The 20094-nt window shown below is 38.1% G+C and overlaps 1 protein-coding gene across 1 annotated transcript in view; it reads left to right on the top strand.

Annotated features, from left to right (window-relative positions):
- Positions 1–20094, top strand: part of ARHGAP42 (Rho GTPase activating protein 42) — a 175770-nt gene that overhangs the window by 120268 nt on the left and 35408 nt on the right. The window contains exons 7-12 of the mRNA XM_074816203.1: positions 2852–2956; positions 6767–6896; positions 11125–11225; positions 13353–13462; positions 17990–18068; positions 18877–18916. Of these exons, the coding sequence (XP_074672304.1) occupies positions 2852–2956; positions 6767–6896; positions 11125–11225; positions 13353–13462; positions 17990–18068; positions 18877–18916 (565 nt within the window). The remainder of the gene's footprint in view (positions 1–2851; positions 2957–6766; positions 6897–11124; positions 11226–13352; positions 13463–17989; positions 18069–18876; positions 18917–20094) is intronic.

Genomic DNA, 20094 nt, shown 5'->3' with positions numbered 1-20094 from the left:
TTCCTTGTCAGTATATCTCTGTGTACTTTGTAAAAGCGTTTTGTATTGTGGAAAATGGTTTTCTTCGAGTATTGAAGCTGAAATGTAAACAGTTTATAGTGCATTCTCCTGAAATGCCCTTTAAGCTGATCTTCAAAATTCAAGCATAAGCTGACATACTGACACTTTCTCCCATTTGTGCTTTTATTGTAATTTTGGTGTGTTCTAACATTCTGGTCTGGCTGCAGTTTTGCTGTGCACTCATATTACTCCTGCAGTGCATCTTTAGCTGAAAGGGGTGGGTTTGGCAGCAGGCTCATACTTACAGGTTAAGTTAATCCACATCCTTTGACTGGACCAAGTCAAAGTAAGCACAGGACTAGTTATGCTGCTATATCTGAAGGAGCTGTAATTCAGGATGCTGATGAGTAACTGGATCTAGTCTGTGAGCACGAGCTTTGCACAGCTGGAGCCAGAGCAGAGCCTTAGTTATAATTACCTTACTTATTTTATACTTTATTCGTAAAAAAGGAAGACTGGTTTTCTTTCTTCACTTTACTTTTTCTTTTTTTTTCTTTACTTTTTTTTTTTACTTTTTATTTCTTTCATATAATTCTTTCTAGAATTGCATTCTAAACCTTAAAATTAGAGAACTATTTCTATCCGTTCACATAATTGGAGCTTTTTAAGATAAAGTGTTGTATCTGGACCTTCGTCAAAGCCCCTTGAATAACCAGTAAGAGACTTTCAGGGCCAGGTCCTTAGCTGCAATAATGATTTCAGCTGGACAGATGATCATGTAAAGCTGAGACAATTAACTGTAGAGCCCTTCACTTGACTGTGTTGCCTTCATTGTTTGTTTGGTGGTAAGATGTGGTTCAGGAATTCACACCCCTTGTAGAGGCCCCACAAAAAGTGATTTTTATGACCAATGATCTTCTCAGTTCTTCAGTCTCTGTGGCCAACTTACTGGGCAGCCATGGGCTTTCACCACCTCTGCCTGAGGCCACGGTTTCATCTGATCCTGCAATACCAGTAAAAACCAAGGGTGAAGTCCTTCTCCCAGCCATGCTTCACATTTCTATTTGTGCCAGCACTTAAACGGTCTGTTAACCTCGAACTGCTTTAACTTGCTAATGCAGCAGAACAGCAGGCTTCCTGAGGCAGAGATGCTCACTGAAGGGCTCAGTGATGCCAGAGCTGACACAAGGATGTGCAGGATGCGTGACAAGACTGAAAGGGGAAAGAGAGGAAGAACAGGAAGGGGAGAGCAAGACTTCAGTCTGGTAGCAGCAAGTCATCATGTTAGCTTCTCTGCCCAGAGTGCTGCATCCTTGATCTCTCATCTGTCAAACTGTGGAATTTTGCTCGTTAAAGGGTGTGGAATGTCTTGCGATGCTGCAATCGATGGGGCTCTAAAATTGCAAACCGGTTTTTTGGCTATTCCTCTGAAATATATGTGTTACCTTAGTACAGCAGTCTCTTAGCAATAGGAAAGAGGGAGGCAGGAAAAATTTAACTACATTTCTTCAAGTAGGGCTGATTGTAAATTTAAAGAAAATATAAACACACTAAAAGCTACATTTTTAAGCTGTTTCACTTGCAATAATCTATGGTACTGGTAACACAAAGAAAAGTGAATTAAATATGAATGATGGCGTTTTTGTTGCCTGAGTCTAGGCTACTTCAGTAATCGATGGAGAGAGATAAATGTTTCCATTGGATCATTCATCCCATCCTGAGAGAGAAGTCTGAAAAAGGAAAAAGAATTATGCTCTTGAATACCTGTGGTTTTTTACTGAGTTTAGGAGGCAGCCTGGACAGCCAGTTACTTAGCCTAGGTGATTGGCTTTTCAATGGCAGTAATATACTAAGATAAATCTGTCCTGTTGTTACAGCTTTTGTTATTGTACATCCAAGTTAATATCTCCTTTTATTTCTTCCTTCTTTTTTTGTAAACTAAATTATATATACAAAGAAAACAGTCTATAATAAAAAATTAAATGCTTGTTATTTAATAGCAGATAAGACGACTTATGGCAATGTCAAAACATTTTTAAAATTTGGAACCGAGTGAGTTAGAAGGCCTTAAAAACTAATAGCTGGTAGGAATGCTTTAACTGAACAGCTACAATCTAGTTGCACTTTTTACTACTTAAACATTATTTTAAAGCAAACTTTGAAAAGAATTTTCACCTGGATATGTACAGACTACAGCTGTTCTGTTGGAGTCAGTCACAGACATAGCAGATAGAGTTTGCATTTTGTTCAGAGCAGGAAGAAATAGTCTGGATTTCTTGTGTTGCATTAAGCTATCCAAAACATACTTTCAAGAGTTTCACTTGTGGAAAATAGGTCATAGCCCGAGCAATTACTATGAAGAAAGTGAAAAAATATTTTGAAGAAAAAAACCTCGAACTCTGAAAGTATGAAGTTGGAAAATGCACACCATCAAAGACTCCAACTGAAATACTGGATAAAATGACTAGGACAGTGAATTAAATTATTATGGAAATCACAACTTCATGACGCAAAAGCCTGTTTAGCACATTATTTCTTAAGATCTGACTATGAATTCATTGCTCAGCAAAGCTTTGCTGTTGCAGGTAATGAAAGCTTAGAGTGTTCCAGGAGCTGAGACACAGAATGTTTTTTGCTGATGGTTTGCCATATTTTGCTGCTGAAATCTAATAGAAAATCAACTGTCCTTAGTTTTTGCTTTCTAATATTCACCTGAATAGAAAAAGAGTGTAACAGTTCCTAAGAACTACTTTTTCACTACCTCAGGCAATACCTATTCCTTATAAGTTAGTGTATCACATTAAGACGGCATGTTAAAAATACATGATGCTTCTCAATTTTGCCTTTTCAGCTCTTGGCCTTTCTTCAAGGATTATTTACGTTTTACCATGAAGGATATGAACTGGCTCAGGAGTTTGCACCATACAAGCAGCAACTGCAGTTCAATTTGCAGAACGTAAGGATGATTTGCATTTACAACATTTTGTTTGCTAATTTAATTTCAGGATATTAATGTAGACTCTTAGCACTTTATTGAAACTCTAAATCTTGCAATGTTTTCATAAGCTGAAATCAAATTAATATATGAATAGGTAAAAGGGGTTTTTTGTAAGTTTAATGTAATTAAGATTCCTGTCAACAAATAACTTTGGAAAAATTAATCTTCAGATAATTAATTTGTGATTTCCAGGTCAAAATTTTGGGAGCGAGAACCAGCAAAGCAGGACAGCAGCCAAGTTTTGATTAGAAAACAGAGTAGTCCACATAGGTTTAAACATGTGCAAATGCTTTCTTAAGAATGGGGCCCATCTTCTGTAGTAAGTGGATGTCCCAAAAATGCTCCAACTGGTATAGAATGATGCAGTTTGTTTCTTTAAGATCGCAGATTGCCACAAAAAGCTTGTCCTGCTGTATGCTAGGTTCCCACTGCATATAGAGCATACTTGGGAAGCTGTTCTCTAGCTGTTCTCTGGAGCATCAAATAATTAGTGGGGCCTTCCTCCATGGTGAGCAGCTTTCACAAGCGTTAAGTTCCACTGGAGTAAAGGATATGTTGTTTGTGTAGAGAGTTACTCTCAACTGAGCAGATGGATCTCTTGCTGTAGATTGGTCTGAATTTAGTAGTAAGAGCCAAAAATTGTGTAGCTTTCAGAAATAACAAAAATGCATTTAATCAACATACTTTTCCGCTCATCGTAACTGCTGTATACAAGTGTATATTTACTTCACTGTGTAACTCAGATGTTACACTTCCAAGGACATATAAGTAAGTGGATACAAAACATCTTTACACCCAGTTTGCATTAGAACCACTATCATTTGCTTTTAAGGCAAAAAGTGAAGTTCAACATGCTAATATTGGGCCAGCCCTACATTTTTCATGACAAGTAACATCAAAGTACAGAACAAATTAAAAGAAGCGAAGGAATTCTATCGTGTGCTCCACATGCTGCATCTTCGGAGTGACTTCTTTTCTTTTCCATTTCATTCTTTCAAGAAAAGATATTCACCCAACAGCAATTTTTGTAGCTTCACTAGAGTCAAAGCTGTAACAGTTTAGAAGATCTGACATCAGCTTTTGTGGATAGTGCCTTGGCCACTTAACTTAGGGAATATGAAATAGGTCTGGGAGTACAAGAGCACCTTACTGTGCTCAACCACTGTTCTCTGTGGGTTACTGGAAAATAAAACACTGACATTTTCCCTGTAGCATCTTGCTATTGGAGGGGCATATGTTGGCTCAGAGTTGGAAGACAGCATTGCGTTAGCACTGTTGATGTGGATCTGCATTCTTAGGAGTACTGTACTCTTCCAGGTTTTGCTGCGGTTAAACGTGCAGCACACCTCTGTAGCCCCCTCCCCTTTTAGGTCTGTTGTTCATATGTAGGTGTAGATCCCATTTAAAATGCCACTTGGGGAAATAAGGCAAAACCTCCTAGATTATTAATCTTTTCCTTTTGGATCAAAATGCAAATGTTCTCTGTGTGTAGACCATCTCAGCCCCTTGTCCTTTTAAATTATGTATTTGCTACTTTCAGTTTGCTACTGAGACTCTTTCAGATAAAGACACAAGGGGTCAGTGTTGTTGCACAGCACAGTTTCAGTGAAAGGGTGAAAAACGTGCTTCAGTCCAGAGATTTATTTACTTTAATGTGGCAAGTTCTGAGAGGAGCATGAGCCCACAGCACGGACCAAAACTGGCATTCTAAGTCAGAATATGTTAGTATCTTCTATCCCCATGTCTGTAGAAACAGAATTATTAAAGCATTTTTTCAATTTCGGTGTTAATGAAGAAATAGTTAAATCACTTCTTAAATATTATATAAGTACAACTTGAAGTTGTAAATACACTACAGAGGTAGAGAGAGCTGTGAAGTTAGGCAGAAGGAACAATGTGTTATGATATTTTTTATTATATTTATATATCAGAGAAACATATATGTGAAGATATAATGGGATATAGTACATCATTCACTGCTGTTGCACAGAAGTTTGAATTCTGGCTTCAGATCTAGATCCACAGCTTCCTTTTGCCAGATGGGATATCTACTGACTTGTCACTCAAGATTGAAGTGAAATAATTTGTGTAGGGAAAGACAAACTGAGGACAGCATTCAGCAAAAATTGTGTTCAGCCTGTCTGTTGTAGCTGTGAAAAGCACTCCTCTCCATTGTATTGTGTGTTAAGGTCATGGAGAATAGCTGATCTGAACTGTTTCTGTTCCTAAAATTGTCCTACAGGTTAGAGCAGGAGCAGTAACAGCCGTGGGAGTAGCACAGTAGTGGCAGACAGACAGCTCTTAACAGGTCACCATGTCCTAACATGACCCGCTGTCACCGTCACTGTTTCAGCTGGTCAGTGGTGTACTTTGCATGTCCATTTGGCTTTGTTTTTTACAGTTTGATTCAAAGTCCTGCCTGCTTAAAAGTAGTAATTAAAAATTTAACAGACAAAGATTAGCCTTCAAAATGGGAACATTCCTCCCTTCAATGGCATATTGCTCTTGAAGGTCTCAAAATGACCTCTGTTAAATTTGGTCTGAAGTCATACTTCACTCTAAGGGTATTATCTGGAGAGTTCAGAGGAGAATTTTACCTCCCTCTCTAATAATAATGTTTGTCTTCAAGAAGAAGATTTAATACATGTATTATTATGCTACTGTGCAACTCCTTGAATGGCCCACAAAAAGGAGAAAGTATTCACCACTGTATAAACTCCTGAGTATCTTTCTGACTAGTCAGGATTAGAGTCCATAAGAAGACTTTGCAAAAACATTACAAAAATCTTTATTCTTTTTTAGGAACAAAGTTCTTCAACATCTGGTTTATTAGTAGCAACCTATCAGACCTCTGGCACCTCATAATAATTCTCCTCTACTATATTGTGCTAGGTGTGTGGAAGGAAACAGCCTCATTGAATTCAGTAGGAAAAAGTGTCCATTTATACACATATAGATATTAGCAAATATGAATAACCCACCTTTGGACCTAATTGTTTGCTTGGCGAGGTGCCTGGCTACACATGTTAAATTCAGGATAGACACAGTACTTCTATGCTTCTGGCACAGTTCTGCCACTTGTGACCTGTTTCTTACCTAGCATATTTATGTTATACTTAATGGTGGTGTTTGCATAGTCCTGTCAAAAAGTGTTCATGACAGTGCTGGTAGCCTGACTGTTCTGAGTATCAGCAGCTGTGGTATTACTTCAGATACGGATACTCAGTACCTTTGTCTCTTACACGTGTGGAGAGACCGCAGCTATCGAGACGTTAGCCTGGCATTAACCCAAAGTAGTGTTTTCTACACTGTACTTCAGGTGGCTCAGCGGGACTTAACTACTTCAGGTTTGGGGCTATGCTATCAGCAGCTTGTAGTTTAGCCTGGCTTCTGTCTGTGTATCCTAGAGTACACAGAGAGAAATCTCTGCAAAATGCTGTGTAAGCATACCTAAAGATATAAAATTACCTCCTTTCTGAGGTTAGCAACCAGCAGAAAGAGGAATTTTGCTATTCTCAACTACATTTCCTTTACACTTGTGTGCTTAAGTTGAATTCTTCATTATTGTTATTCCTAGGCTTCTAAAGCAATGAAGTGTATTATTATTTACTGCTTTTTTTTTTTTTTTTCCTTTTATGTCTCTGGCAAATGCTTTGGTTGGTCTCAGATACAGTCTCCTTGGCATTAGTAGTAATTAGTTCTTCATTGTTGTTTTGTACTTGCATGAGATAATGTGGTTTTTTCTTTGTTTCCTTTTCCGGGTATTAGACCCGGAATAATTTTGAAAGCACTAGGCAGGAAGTGGAGAGACTCATGCAAAGAATGAAATCAGCCAACCAGGATTACAGACCGCCAAGTCAATGGACAATGGAAGGCTATCTCTATGTGCAGGAGAAACGTGAGTAAAACAAATGTACCTTTTAATTCGATTTGAAAGGCACCTTGCGCAAATGCAAGGACAAGAAAATGGTTTAGTCAGCAGGACAACACAACAGCTCTGTGTTTGAATGTCTGCAGACGTCTGGTTGCTTTCCAAATGATTGAGAGGTTCAAAAGAAAAATAAGTGCTTGACTTTTCAAAAAGCACTCAGAGTAGCTATGGTCAGATGGAATGGTGATCAAAGCACTTGTAAGCAACTGAACTCCTACCTCCTGGGACCTTTTGGGTAGGTCCCTGCTATTGGCCACCCCAGTGGCTGACTGGTAGCAAGCTCTGCTCTGGCTGGCTGCCCTACGCCTTGCTGCAGAAGCTGCAAGATCCCAGCACTCTGCTTTGGCTCTACCTGCCAAACCCTGCTGTCTCCCGTACTTTTTCTACGTGAACAGAGCCCATAGTGCACCCAGCAGGAGCAACCTCCACCATGTACCAGGGATCTCCACTGACCCAACCACATTAAGAGTAAATGAACATGCACACAATGGGAAAAAAAGGATGTAAGAAAAAGAAAAGTCATCTAAATACAGTCTGTCAGCTTCAAAATAGCTGCAAATCTATACCTATGTTTTAATTACTTCATGAGACATGAGAATGAAGTGATGAACTAAATGAAGGAATAGAACTAAAGTTGTCATAAGTGTCTGAAACTGCTTGGAAGAGCCTAGCAATACATCATGTTATGAATGAAAACAGAACCAGGAAATATGTGAAAAGTCAAATGAGAGATTTGAAAACTATACATCACTGAAGTATCAGCTGCCACTCTTTTACACTCTAATCAGTACAGAAAAAAAATAGCTGTGTTAGGATCATGAAAAACCCTTAGTAAAATAGTTTTCATTGCATGGGGTATCCAGATTTATATATTTATTTATTCATTTTTTTATTTGCTGTGGAATCAGCCTGACAATAGAAAAGTGCGTAGCAGTGTATTGAGATAGTGTGTACATGCTTGTGCAAGTTTGACGTTCATGCAAAAAATTACTAAATACAAATTTGCACCTGATTTCTCAATCATAAAATAAATAGAAGGCATCTGGATATAGAATTCCTGTGTCAGACATGACCCCACTTGACCTCAGTTTTGAGGATATCTTCTTCACTATTCCCTTTTTAGATGGTAACTGAAGAGACTACAGGGTGTTACAGATAATTGCTTTTCCGAATAACATAATGAAATTAATCTTTATTCCATAGGTAAGCTAAAAGAAAGAAACCTCAATGCTTATCATAGTTAACCTCAGCCACTTTTACCCTGAGTAGCACTGAAAGTTTTAAGAAGACTCTCTCTATGTTTTAATTGAGTAATAATGATAAAGGAAACCTGTGTTAAGTGGAAATTACACTGAGCCCTGCTAATGGGGGAGGAAGAAAAGGTGTGAAGCATTGGGCACATGCTGTGCTTCATTAAATAGTGAGAGGCCAACTTGACATCCTCTTACTGAAAAGAAATTTGTTCATTAGTTTATTCTGGAGTAAAAGTAACAGGGTCTGTAATCTCTGTGTCAGTGGGGAAGGTATTAGTTGTATATTTCCTTGTCATGCAGGTTTACTTTCCTACAACCATCATCCCATAGGCTCTTGTCAGATTATGGGCAACTGGATTAACTGTTTGCTATTCTTGAGAGTAAATCCTGTATATATTTATTACTGATATGCATGGTATTAAATATGTTTTTTTGAAAAAAATGGCAGTAGGCCATAAATTCTTTTTGTTCAGATGGACAGTTATGATTACCAGACTTAAAGTTGCAATGTAAGTGTCTGGCTACTATTTTTTAATGAAAAACAGGTGACTTCTAAACTCATCTAAAACCACTTTGAGGGTGCTCATCCTTCTTATATATGCTAAAAGAGTTAATGAAGAGCCATCAGAGGAAAAATTGATTTAGAATAATTATAGATTTTGTTTTGCTAAGTGAAAATAAGTTAAAACACAGGAACAGAACAGCTAACTTCTGAGGCTGGGTAACCAATTGACTTTTCAATTCATTACATTACTTCCCTGCAAAACACAGGCAATGGGAGAACTTTCTCCAAGTTAGCATAACAGATTGTGTAAATTTCCACATCTACATTTCTGGATTGCCAAACATCCGATTTACATGAGTGATGTAATCTCTTATATACCCCCAACCTTTGTGGAAGGCTACATTTAGAAGGCAAAGCCATTGCATCTGTAGCAAAACTACTAAGTTTGTTTTTAACACATTCCATTCTTATTTAACTGTTTACATTCTTAAAAAAAACCAAGCACAAAACCCTAAAAATGCATTTTTTTTAAACTCAGAGCTCTTTCATTTTAAAAAGATTTAAAGAGTCCAGATATACTGTACTTTGAAAAAATCAATATCACATTTTTCCTGAATAACTCCCATTGAAATGAATTGGAAAATCACATGTGGGTTGAAAGTATCATCTAGTCCTTTCCTATTCTGAATTTACACGGTAGTTACAATACCACATTATTTATATATATATACAGATATATGTATAAGTATTTTGCTTTGGCACCTGCATTTGAGATGGCTCTGCCGAGAGGGGCCATGTTTGAATGCCAGGCTCTGAAACATAATGCTGTCCAAGAGGAAAGAAATGCTTGTTCTTCTTGGTACCTCTTCACACATCCATTGTGTTTGGTCTCTGCAGCTGAGTACCCAGAAGCTGTGTCAGTGCTAGTAAAATGCTGAGACAAGCTTGCACAGCATATCCCACCCTCTATGCTATATTTCCTATTCTCAAAAATCAAGAAGTTTTTTCCAAGTTACCTGTTGACTACGTGTTGTCACCTAGTCACTGTGAATGCTGCCAGCAGTGTTTTATTAATCAGTGCAGTTATAACCATAATGTCCTGGCCCAAGGGGGAGCAGTCACACTGCAGAAACCTGAATTATTCTGTCCTCTGCAATGCACCACCCCTCCAGATGTATCTGTAAGAATCTGGGAGCTTGTCTTGTTCTCTGTGCTCTGGTAAAACATATTTTTTTCCAGAAAATTGTGGCAGATCTTAGCTGTGTTTCCAGGATGTAGTGAGAATTATGGAAACGGTGGGAAGATTTACTCCATGTTCTCACAGCAAAAAACACAGTATAAATACCTGTATCTAAGCTAAGTTAGCAGATGAAGTTTAAAATACCATTGAGCTCAAGAAGGCTTTGTGTTTAGATTCACTAAAGGTTCACAGCAATGCCTGAACAAAGCTCTGGGTAATCCAGGAGTGAAAACATCTGCATCAGAGATCTTATACTTTGCAGTAGGATTAAGAAGTAGTGTGGTGTGACCTCTCCAGGATAAGGCATATATCCACTTAACTTGGGGATCGCTGTAGATTTCTTGAATGGCTGTCTACATCGAAGACTAGTGAATCCCTAAGTACATTATACTTTGGTATTGTGAGCGTGTGCAACTGTCAGTTTGTGGACACGGTCAGTTGTGCACCACTGTTACAGCCACCTCTTCCCCAGCAGGACCCCTTCCAAGGTGTAAAAGGCCAATGTTTCTTGCTGAAGGTGCCCCCTCTGCCACCCAGCATTTTATCCCCAATCTCTAAATCACTATTATTTTAGAGCGCACTGTTCCTTTCCATCCTTTCCTTTCACCTAATGAAATCACCCATCAGTGTTCAACGATGTAAGATTAAATCTATCCCTGAGTCAATGCCATTTTACCCACTCCCTCAAGGTAACAGATAGAATAGCCTTTCTGTGATACTACCAAAAGAACTTGTTACCTTTGACAAGAACTCTGAAAATAAAGGGAAATGCAGTGACTTCATTACTTCATCCAGTTTTCTGGATCTAATATCAGACTTCAAGGTTTTCCTTAGAGAAAGGATGTAATACTGAATCCTTGTGCTTCACTTGGGTTGATAAAATCTTCAACTGTATTTCCTAGGCAGAAAAATTCTCAGGATCTTGCCTGTCTCCACCTGTTTACCCTAGTGAGATGCTGTTACACATCCAGTTGCCAAACAAAATCAGTCTACTGGAACTTTGTTGGGCAACCTTATCAAGGTGCAATATTTGAAAATTATATTTGAACAACATGTTCAAATTAAAAAATTAGGGGAGTTTTTTATTTTGTAGGCTACATGTGGATGCTGTTATGTTTCATTTCTCTACTCTGTCTAACTCCAACTAAAACAGTGATAAAATGGCAAAATAATTATTTTTATTTCTCTTTAATCTAGGACCTCTTGGATTTACATGGGTAAAACATTACTGCACTTATGATAAAGGAACAAAAACATTTACAATGAGTATAGCTGAAACAAAATCTGGTGGAAAAGTGGTGAGTTGCATATACATGAATGCATACATGAACTGTATATTCCATCTTTTGTCTTAAGCGTTCAGAAACTTAAAAGAAAAAAATGTGGTGAACAAAGCATAGGGCTGTTTCCATACATGAAGCAGTGCTTATCTTATATAGCATAGATAAATGAAATACTTAAATAAAAATATTTCTTCTAAAACATATATAAACCACATATTAAATAATTTCTCTAATTTTGTGGTTCCAAATGCAAATGAAATCAATCACATTTGCACAGAATCATAGAACGGATGAGGTTTGGAAGGGAGCTCTGAAGATCATCTAGTTTAATCTCAATGCAGGGTCGACCAGAGCAGGTTAGCAAGGACTTTGTCCAGTCAGGTTTTAGATATCTCCAAGGATGGAGACCCCACAACCTCTGTGGGCAACACATTTCAGCATTTGACCACTGTAAAAATGCTTTTTCTTAAGTTCAAATGGAATTACCTATATTTCAGTTTGTGCCCATTGCTTCTTGCCCTTTCACTGGGCACCACTGAGGAGAATCTGACTCAGTCTTCTTTACTTCTTCCCATCAGGTATTTATAGATAAATCAGTGATATGATCCCCCTTCTCCAGGCTGAACAGTCACAGTTCTCTCAGCCTCTCCTCATATGACAGATGCTCCAAGTCCTTAATCACCTTGGCAGCCCTTAGCTGGACTTGCTCTAGTACATCACTGTCTCTCTTGTACTGGGGAGCCCAGCACTGGACAAGCACTCCGGATGTGTCTCACTAGTGCTGAGCAGAGGGTGAAGATCACCTCCCTTGACCTGCTGGCCATGCTCTGCCTGATGCAGCCCAGGATGCTATTGGATGCCTTTGCTGCAAGGGCACATTGGTGGCTCATGGTCAACTTTTACCCACAAGGACGTGCAGGTCCTTTTCTGCCAAACTGCTTTCCAACCTGTCAGCCCGAGCCTATCCTGGTGCCTGCAGTTATTCCTATTCGTGCTAAACAGTGCTGGCCCCAGTATTGACCCCTTGGTCACACCACTAGTGACTGGCTGCAGCTGGACTTCTGCTGTGAGCTCAGCAGTTCAGCCACTTTTCAGTCCACCTCACCATCTGTTTATCTAGCCTGTACTTCACCAGTTTGTGTATGAGGACGTAGTAGGAAACATCCTACTGTAGTAGGATGTAGTGTCAAAAGCCTGGCTAAAGTTGTTCTTCCATCATCCACTGAGCCATCCATCACATTGTACAGGGCTATCAAGCTGATCCTGCATGATTTTCCCTTAATTAAATGCATGTTGACTGCTTCCAGTCACCTTTCTGTTCTTAGTATGTTTGGAAATGCTTTCCAGGATTATTCACTTCATCACCTTCCCAGGGATCAAAGGTGATGCAGACTGGCCTGTAGTTTCCTGTAGGACAAGAGGAAACAGCCTCAAGTTGTGCCAGGGGAGGTTTAGATTGGATATTAGGAAGAATTTCTTCACTGAAAGGGTTATCAGGCATTGGAACAGGCTGCCCAGGGAAGTGGTTGTGTCACCATCCCTGGAGGTATTTAAAAGATGTGTAGATGTGGCACTCAGGTTTTGTGGTGGACTTGGCCATGTTGGCTTAACAGTTGTACTTGATGTAAAGGTCTTTTCCAACCTAAATGATTCTAGATCCTTCTCCTTGCTCTTCTTGAAGACAGGAGTGACATTTGCTTTCTCCTATTCCTCAGAAACTCCCCTGATTGCATCAGCCTTTCCAGCATTATAGTGGCCTCACAGTGATGGTGGCCAGAACTAGGAGTTAGTCAGCTTTATTCTTTAGAAAACTTTTTATCTACATGTAAGAGTTGACATAGTTACACAATATTCATTCTAACATGTAACATATGCTGATGTTATATATGCAGATGTTTGTAAAGCTTTGAATTCGTAGGGAATTTTCTGAAATATAATTATTAAGTGACAAATATGTGACAGAAAGCTATTAACTGTAGTCTTACTTTATATCCAGAGAAATTATTGTATATGTTCCTAAATAATTTTAATCCCTGTCGTAAGACATGTTCTTTGGACTATTCATACAGTTAAATTTAAGATGTGAAGCCAAGGTATATCAGCATACTGCCTGTGCTAATTTTGTTTTGTTTTGTTTTATAGAACGGCCTTGTCACAAGCTCACCAGAAATATTCAAGCTAAAGTCTTGCATCAGGAGAAAGACGGATTCAATTGACAAACGTTTCTGTTTTGATATTGAAGTATTTGAGAGGTTTGGATTTTTTTCATTTTCATTTGATTATTGAAAATAATTAAAAATAGAAGCACTTGCAACCAATATATAATAATTATTCCTGTAGTAGGAACACACATTTCTCTGTATGCTTGTATCCAGACAAACTAGGCATTCAAGACTTAGTAACGTTTTCTTCAAACCTGTTTTTCTAAAAAAATTTACTACATTGCATATGGATTCTCTTAACTACATTAGGTTTGCATGCAGATACAATTCCTGTAGCACCAACTGACTACTCCCTTTTAGGAACAGATCACAAATATCTTTATAAATACTTATTAATGAGCATATTCTGTACCAATCTCTATTTCTTTCAGAAACGTATGAAAGCACGTAATTTTTCCTTTTTGAAAATTACTTCTACAATTTTTTTTTTCACTTAGTCCTGGATATTATAATTATATTAAGTAGATGAAAGCATCTTTCTGTATTTGTTGTATATGTACACAGTACTTTGTAAACGTATTTTTTTTCAAGCTTGGAATAAAGAGGAGTATTGAATTAATTTTTCCCTTAAAATATGATAAATAGACTGACTTTTGTAGTCATTCTGTTAAGAAGTATTTTATGATTCTTGCTGTCATTTTAAATTCCATTCAGAACAGCTGTATTTACATGATAATTTTGAGGCTACTTTGGTACTTTCAAATATAAAACAATATTTTTCTAAAATAGATTTCTGAGTGAGTTCAAGTTTAAGAAATAGAAATTCCATATGAACAAATGTTGAAACTAACTGGTCTCTTGAAAGCTCCTAAGCTTGAATTGACAGGTTGAGTTTGAAATCAGTAGTTGTTTCTTTCTAAATAGAATTGCATTTATTAGACATATCTGTGGCAGTACCATTGTAACGTATTCACAGGTGATGTTGTCTCTTCTATCTCCCTTATCCTATTAGAACATCAACAGTTCAACAAAACTGCACAAAAAAATTATTTCCATCTGCAGTTCTTCTAAGTTCTTATCAAAGTGATAGTTAGAGGCACTTTTACATACTATTTATTCCTTTTGGTCATCTTGATTGATTACAAATGTGCATGGCCTATAAGTTAAAGGCATTCTGGAAACTTGGTCAGAAGATTGAAAGGAGTGTAGAGTACAAAGTTACTTGGTCATTATTGTAAGGATCTAACTGATAGAAAGTTCACTTTTCCAATTGATTTGGTATTCAGCAGGGAAGTAGTGAATTTTTTTACAAGTCAGAAGAGGAGATAGACAATTAAATACCTGGAAATATTTGGTGGGAGTTCATATACAAGAGAACAGTAATATCTTCTGAATGTTGTGTTGGTAAAACTTGGGTTTCCCCTAAGAAAGAGAAAATGCAGTGACTGTTACTGATGTCACTAATGACTTAAAAATGTGAGTGAGTTCCTATAGATATAAACACAGTACTGGAATACTGAGGATTCAAAAAGACTGTGATAATGATTACATTTGAACTTGAATTTAAATTCAAGACTTAATATTGTTTGGTTGGAGTATAGTGTTGGACATCACCTGCAAGATACAGAACAACTTTTAAAGTAATTGACATTAGTTAAATACAGGTTTTCTTAGTAACTTGAGGTTATGACTTTTCATCATGAAAGAAAGAGTTCTTTTTAAAAATGTGCTGCTACACCAGCCTTCAAAATTTTGTTGCAAGATTATATGGGTAACTTCTGTCTCCAAACACCTTATCCCACAGAGCTATTTCTCTCCTTACATTATTATATGCAACATTGTATGAAACATTATATGAAATGTTATTTTATTAAAACACTGGAAAATGTGCAAACTGATGTGCATATCTCACTTCATGAGAGAACCATGCTAACTAAAAGAAACCCTTGTGGAACAACTAATGGAGAGCACACAATGTGAGCTCTTCTAATTGACATAATTAATTTAAAATTTACCTAGGTGTTTTTCACACCTACATTCAGCTCAGACTTCTTGTAAAAAATGTTCTAGAGGTTACGCCATCTTATTTGTACTGGAGTTCTATAAAAAGGTAACATCAAAAAGTGTGGTTCACTTTGAATGTAATTTTAATTTCTGAGAAATTATCAACTATTTCAGTAACTAGAAAGGAAGTTAGTTCAAAATGTATTTGAGTTGGTTTGAGCTTTTTTTTTTTTTTTTTTTTTGAGAAAACTAATATACAGGGATTATAGTGTTAGATATTTGAGTGTTAAAACATGCTATACAATAATTGCAAACTAGGCCAACAGATTAAATCAGAAACCCAGGGATAAAAGCAGGTATCTCTAAGCTTGAAGAGAGCTGTGTGGAAGAGAAGGATCTGGGAGTTCTAATTGACAAGCAACTGAACATGAGCCGGCAGTGTGCCCAGGTGGCCAAGAAAGCCAACGGCATCCTGGCTTGTATTAGAAATAGTGTGACCAGCAGAAGTAGGGAGGTGATAGTCCCCCTGTACTCTGCACTGGTGAGGCCACACCTGGAGTATTGTGTCCAGTTTTGGGCACCTCAATACAAGAGGGATATCGAGGTGTTGGAGCGAGTGCAGAGGAGAGCAACGAAGCTGGTGAAGGGCCTGGAGAACAAATCCTGTGAGGAGAGATTGAGGGAGCTGGGACTGTTCACTTTGAGGAAGACAAGGCTGAGGGGAGACCTCATCACTCTCTACAACTACCTGAAAGGACATTGTAGAGAGGTTGGTGCTGGTCTCTTCTCACAGGTGATTAGTGACAGAACAAGGGGGAACGGCTTTAAACTGCAACAGTGGAGGTTCAGACTGGACATTAGGAAAAAAATTTTTCACAGAAAGAGTGGTTAGACAGTGGAATAGGCTGCCCAGGGAGGTGGTGGAGTCACCATCCCTGGATGTGTTTAAGGGTCGTTTAGATGAGATGTTGGGGGATATGGTGTAGGGGAGAACTTTGTAGAGTAGGGCTGATGGTTGGACTCGATGATCCAAAAGGTCTTTTCCAACCTGAATGATTCTATGATTCTATGAAAATGACACTCAGAAATTTCTGTTGTTTCTGTAAATGCTTACCAAGATACTACAAGTATAAATGCAATTCTCCAACTGAAATATTAAGCAACAGTCACAATAGAAAGAATTAAAAATAAATCAGTTTCTATTTCTAAAATGCTTTTTGAGGGAAAGATTCCTTATTAAGAATCTGTGTGTAGGCAGCAAGATGGAATATTAAGAAAGAAATAAATTTAGACTTTAAGAAAATAGAAAAATAATTCTGCATCTTAATCTGGATTAACTGTATCTTTTTACACTTGTGATAGTAGATAGCAAAGAAAATACTCAGCTTGGCATTTTTATGTGTAAGGGCAGGGCTTGTTCCTCCTTGAATGGTTTGGTGTATGTGTGTGAACGCACATTTTGATATTTTATATTGTTCAGTTACTTTCTTCCATGCTTTTTAAATACAAGGTGACAATGTAGGTCTTTTGGAGGAGCTGAGAAAGATGGTGGTTTTTTGATTATTTTTATGGTGGACGATTAATACCTAGTAAAAACAATAGTTTCCTTTATTTGTGAACCTACCATAGAAAAAACCACATTTTTCGACAGTCTGCTGAACATTTTGAGCAGAGATACGCTACACTGGTGTGGGAGCAGTATTTTTTAAAATGGACTGTCTCATGGGCATTCTGTGTTGGCAAATCAGTGAATTAATTTCACAGCATTTCTTAAAGAACTCATTTGCTGCTGATCATAAATAGAGACTAATTCTTTGTATTTACACATCTGTTCATATAATTAGTCCAGGAACAAAGATCGAAACTTTTTCCCTCCCTTCTTCGCTGGTTCCCTTGACTCTTTTTCTATGCAATGTCAAAGCTTCATCAACGGAGAAGATATGCCACTTTTTTAACTTCTAACATAGCGGTTAGGTCACAGCCAGCAGAAGGAACTGGTTTTTGAATCCTCTCAAATAAAAAATTCCTGATACTTGGCTCAGTTGGCGTTACATCTCCACACTTGAGATACTGTCTCAGAGCTCTCTTTTTAGACAATGTTTTAGGGCACGTTTCTTTTGACCAACTTTGGATGTCTATTTTGGGATATGATGTCTTTTAGATTAAAAATACCTACTTTTCTTCATTTGTTATGAAAGGAACATAGGTAACCAGCTCAGGCATAGATGTATTTAGTCAAATCGAGCTGACGTATCGTGCCCTTAAGTTTTCCACCCTAAGCATTTCCCTACTGAAAAATGGGTTGTATGGGATCCTGTTTGCAGGTGTATAACTCATCTTGCAGTATGGAGGTGCCTAATACTTATTAGAGGGTTGTAGCACTTCGGACTGGGCATCTAAAATTACGTGTTGCAGTACCGAACTTTTAAAAAACAGACCTGTTTTTAAATGTAGCTCAAAGTTACTGTGTTATGTCGGAAGCTATCAACTTTCTTTAACTTCTCTCTGTCTTTTGTGTATTCACTTCATGTCAACATGCATTTGGATTCTGACTTTGGATACTGTTTGAGAAAAAGAAATTAGTAACTTCAGTGTATATGTATGTTTTGACAGACCTGGAATCATCACGCTGCAAGCTTTTTCAGAATCCAACAGAAAACTTTGGCTCGAAGCTATGGATGGAAAGGAACCAGTAAGGATATTTTTTCCTTTTCTTCTCTTTTTACAGTTTTATGGCACACATATTAAAGAAAGAAGCTAATATGCATTTCAGATACTGTTACAGTACAAAACCAAAACAAAAGTTCTGTTCTTTGTGAGACACTATCACAAGTAGACAGTGAAGATAGGTACAAAGTAGAAAGGCAGAACTATTAGGGAATTTAAGCTTTTATCCATATATTATTATTTTATGTTAGGATATTTAATGTTTAAGTAATATGATAGCATGTTGTTTAATAAGATTCATGGTTCAGATAACATTTGTCAGGTGGTAGTTTCTGCACTGGTAGAGACAAATCATCTTTTGGGCAGCATCATGGACTAAACAATTAGCATCATCTTGAAAGGCACTGCAGAGAGTGTAAAAATGTGTTGAAAGTTATGAAGAGACAGGGTTGTCTGAGATTTCTTCCCACTATTAATCTGCTCTTAAAATAGTCACTGAATAAAGGTGATGCCAGACCTGTATTTAAGGGGGGAAAAATGGTTTTATGAGGTAGATGAGTGTTTTTACAAGCTTCTTGCTTGACTGAAACACTACAGAAATTAGATCAGTAGATTCGATCTGACTTCTGACACATTTTAGGTGCCTATCCTAGCACAGGGCTGTTAACCTGGGTGAGTACTGTGGGGGTAAACATCAAGAGAAGGTGAAAGGCAAGGCTGGCTTTCCCTTAGCAGCAAGCTAATGCACAGCATGTTGCAACTACCAACAAACCTGTCAATAAAGAATTTAAAGCACAAACATTGAGCTGTTGTGGTTTTTTTTTTTTTTACAGATCTACACACTGCCAGCCATTATTAGCAAGAAGGAAGAAAGTAAGCACTTTATTTAATATGTAGAGTTACCAAATATTGCTAGATTTCTGTAATGTTTCTGTATATGTGTGTGTGTGAGACAGAGATTAATTATTTTACATTTTCTTTCTATCACTGTGAAGTAATTGTTTGTTGGATTGCGTGACTGGGTTACACAAAAGCACATCCTAAGCTGTGTAAACTGTGAGAAAGCCTTCAACTTCTGTATTACTATCAAACATAAATTGGAAGAAAATTTGATTGGCTCTAAAGTTACAATATATTTAATGAATCTGTAAAAAGTTTCTGTCGGTAGTCTGTACACCTAAATGTAAATACATTCCAGTGTGTTGAAATAATATCCCTATATAGAATCACAGAATCATTTAGGTTGGAAAAGACCTTTAAAATCATTTAGTCCAACCGTAAACCTAACACTGCCAAGCCCACCATTAAACCACCTCCCTAGGTGCCACATCTACACATCTTTTAAATACCTCCAGGGATGGTGACACAACCACTTCCCTGGGCAGCCTGTTCCAATGCCTGATAACCCTTTCAGTGAAGAAATTCTTCCTAATATCTAATCTAAACCTCCCCTGGTACAACTGGAGGCCATTTCCTCTTGTCCTGTCACTTACTGCTTGGGAGAAGAGACTGACAGCCACCTCGCTACAACCTCCTTTCAGGTAGTTGTAGAGAGTGACAAGGTCTCTCCTCAGCCTCCTTTTATCCAGGTTAAACAATCCTGGTTCCCTCAGCCACTCTTCATAAGACTTGTGCTCAGGGCCCTTCACCAGCTTCGTTGCCCTTCCCTGGACAGACTCCAGCCCCTCAGTGTCTTTCTTGTAGTGAGGGGCCCAAAACTGAACACAGTATTAGAGGTGCAGCCACACCAGTGCCTTCCCTAGTCCTGCTGGCCACGCTGTTTCTGATACAAGCCAGGATGCTATTGACCTTCTTGGCTACCTGGGCACACTGCTGGCTCATATTCAGCTGGCTGTCAACGAACACCCTCAGGTCCTTTCCCGCCAGGCAACTTTCCAGCCACTCTTCCCCAAGCCTGTAGTGTTGCATGGGCTTGTTGTGACCCAAGTGCAGGACCTGGTACTGAGCCTTGTTGAATCTCATAGAACTGGCCTCAGCCCATCACATCTTTTTGATTTTATGTGTGTATGCACCTATTACACATACACCGA

The sequence above is a fragment of the Strix aluco genome, chromosome 2 (assembly GCF_031877795.1).
Source record: "Strix aluco isolate bStrAlu1 chromosome 2, bStrAlu1.hap1, whole genome shotgun sequence".
Lineage (NCBI taxonomy): Eukaryota > Metazoa > Chordata > Aves > Strigiformes > Strigidae > Strix > Strix aluco.
Note: the sequence above shows the minus strand (reverse complement) of the source record. Positions and strands in the feature narration are given on the sequence as shown.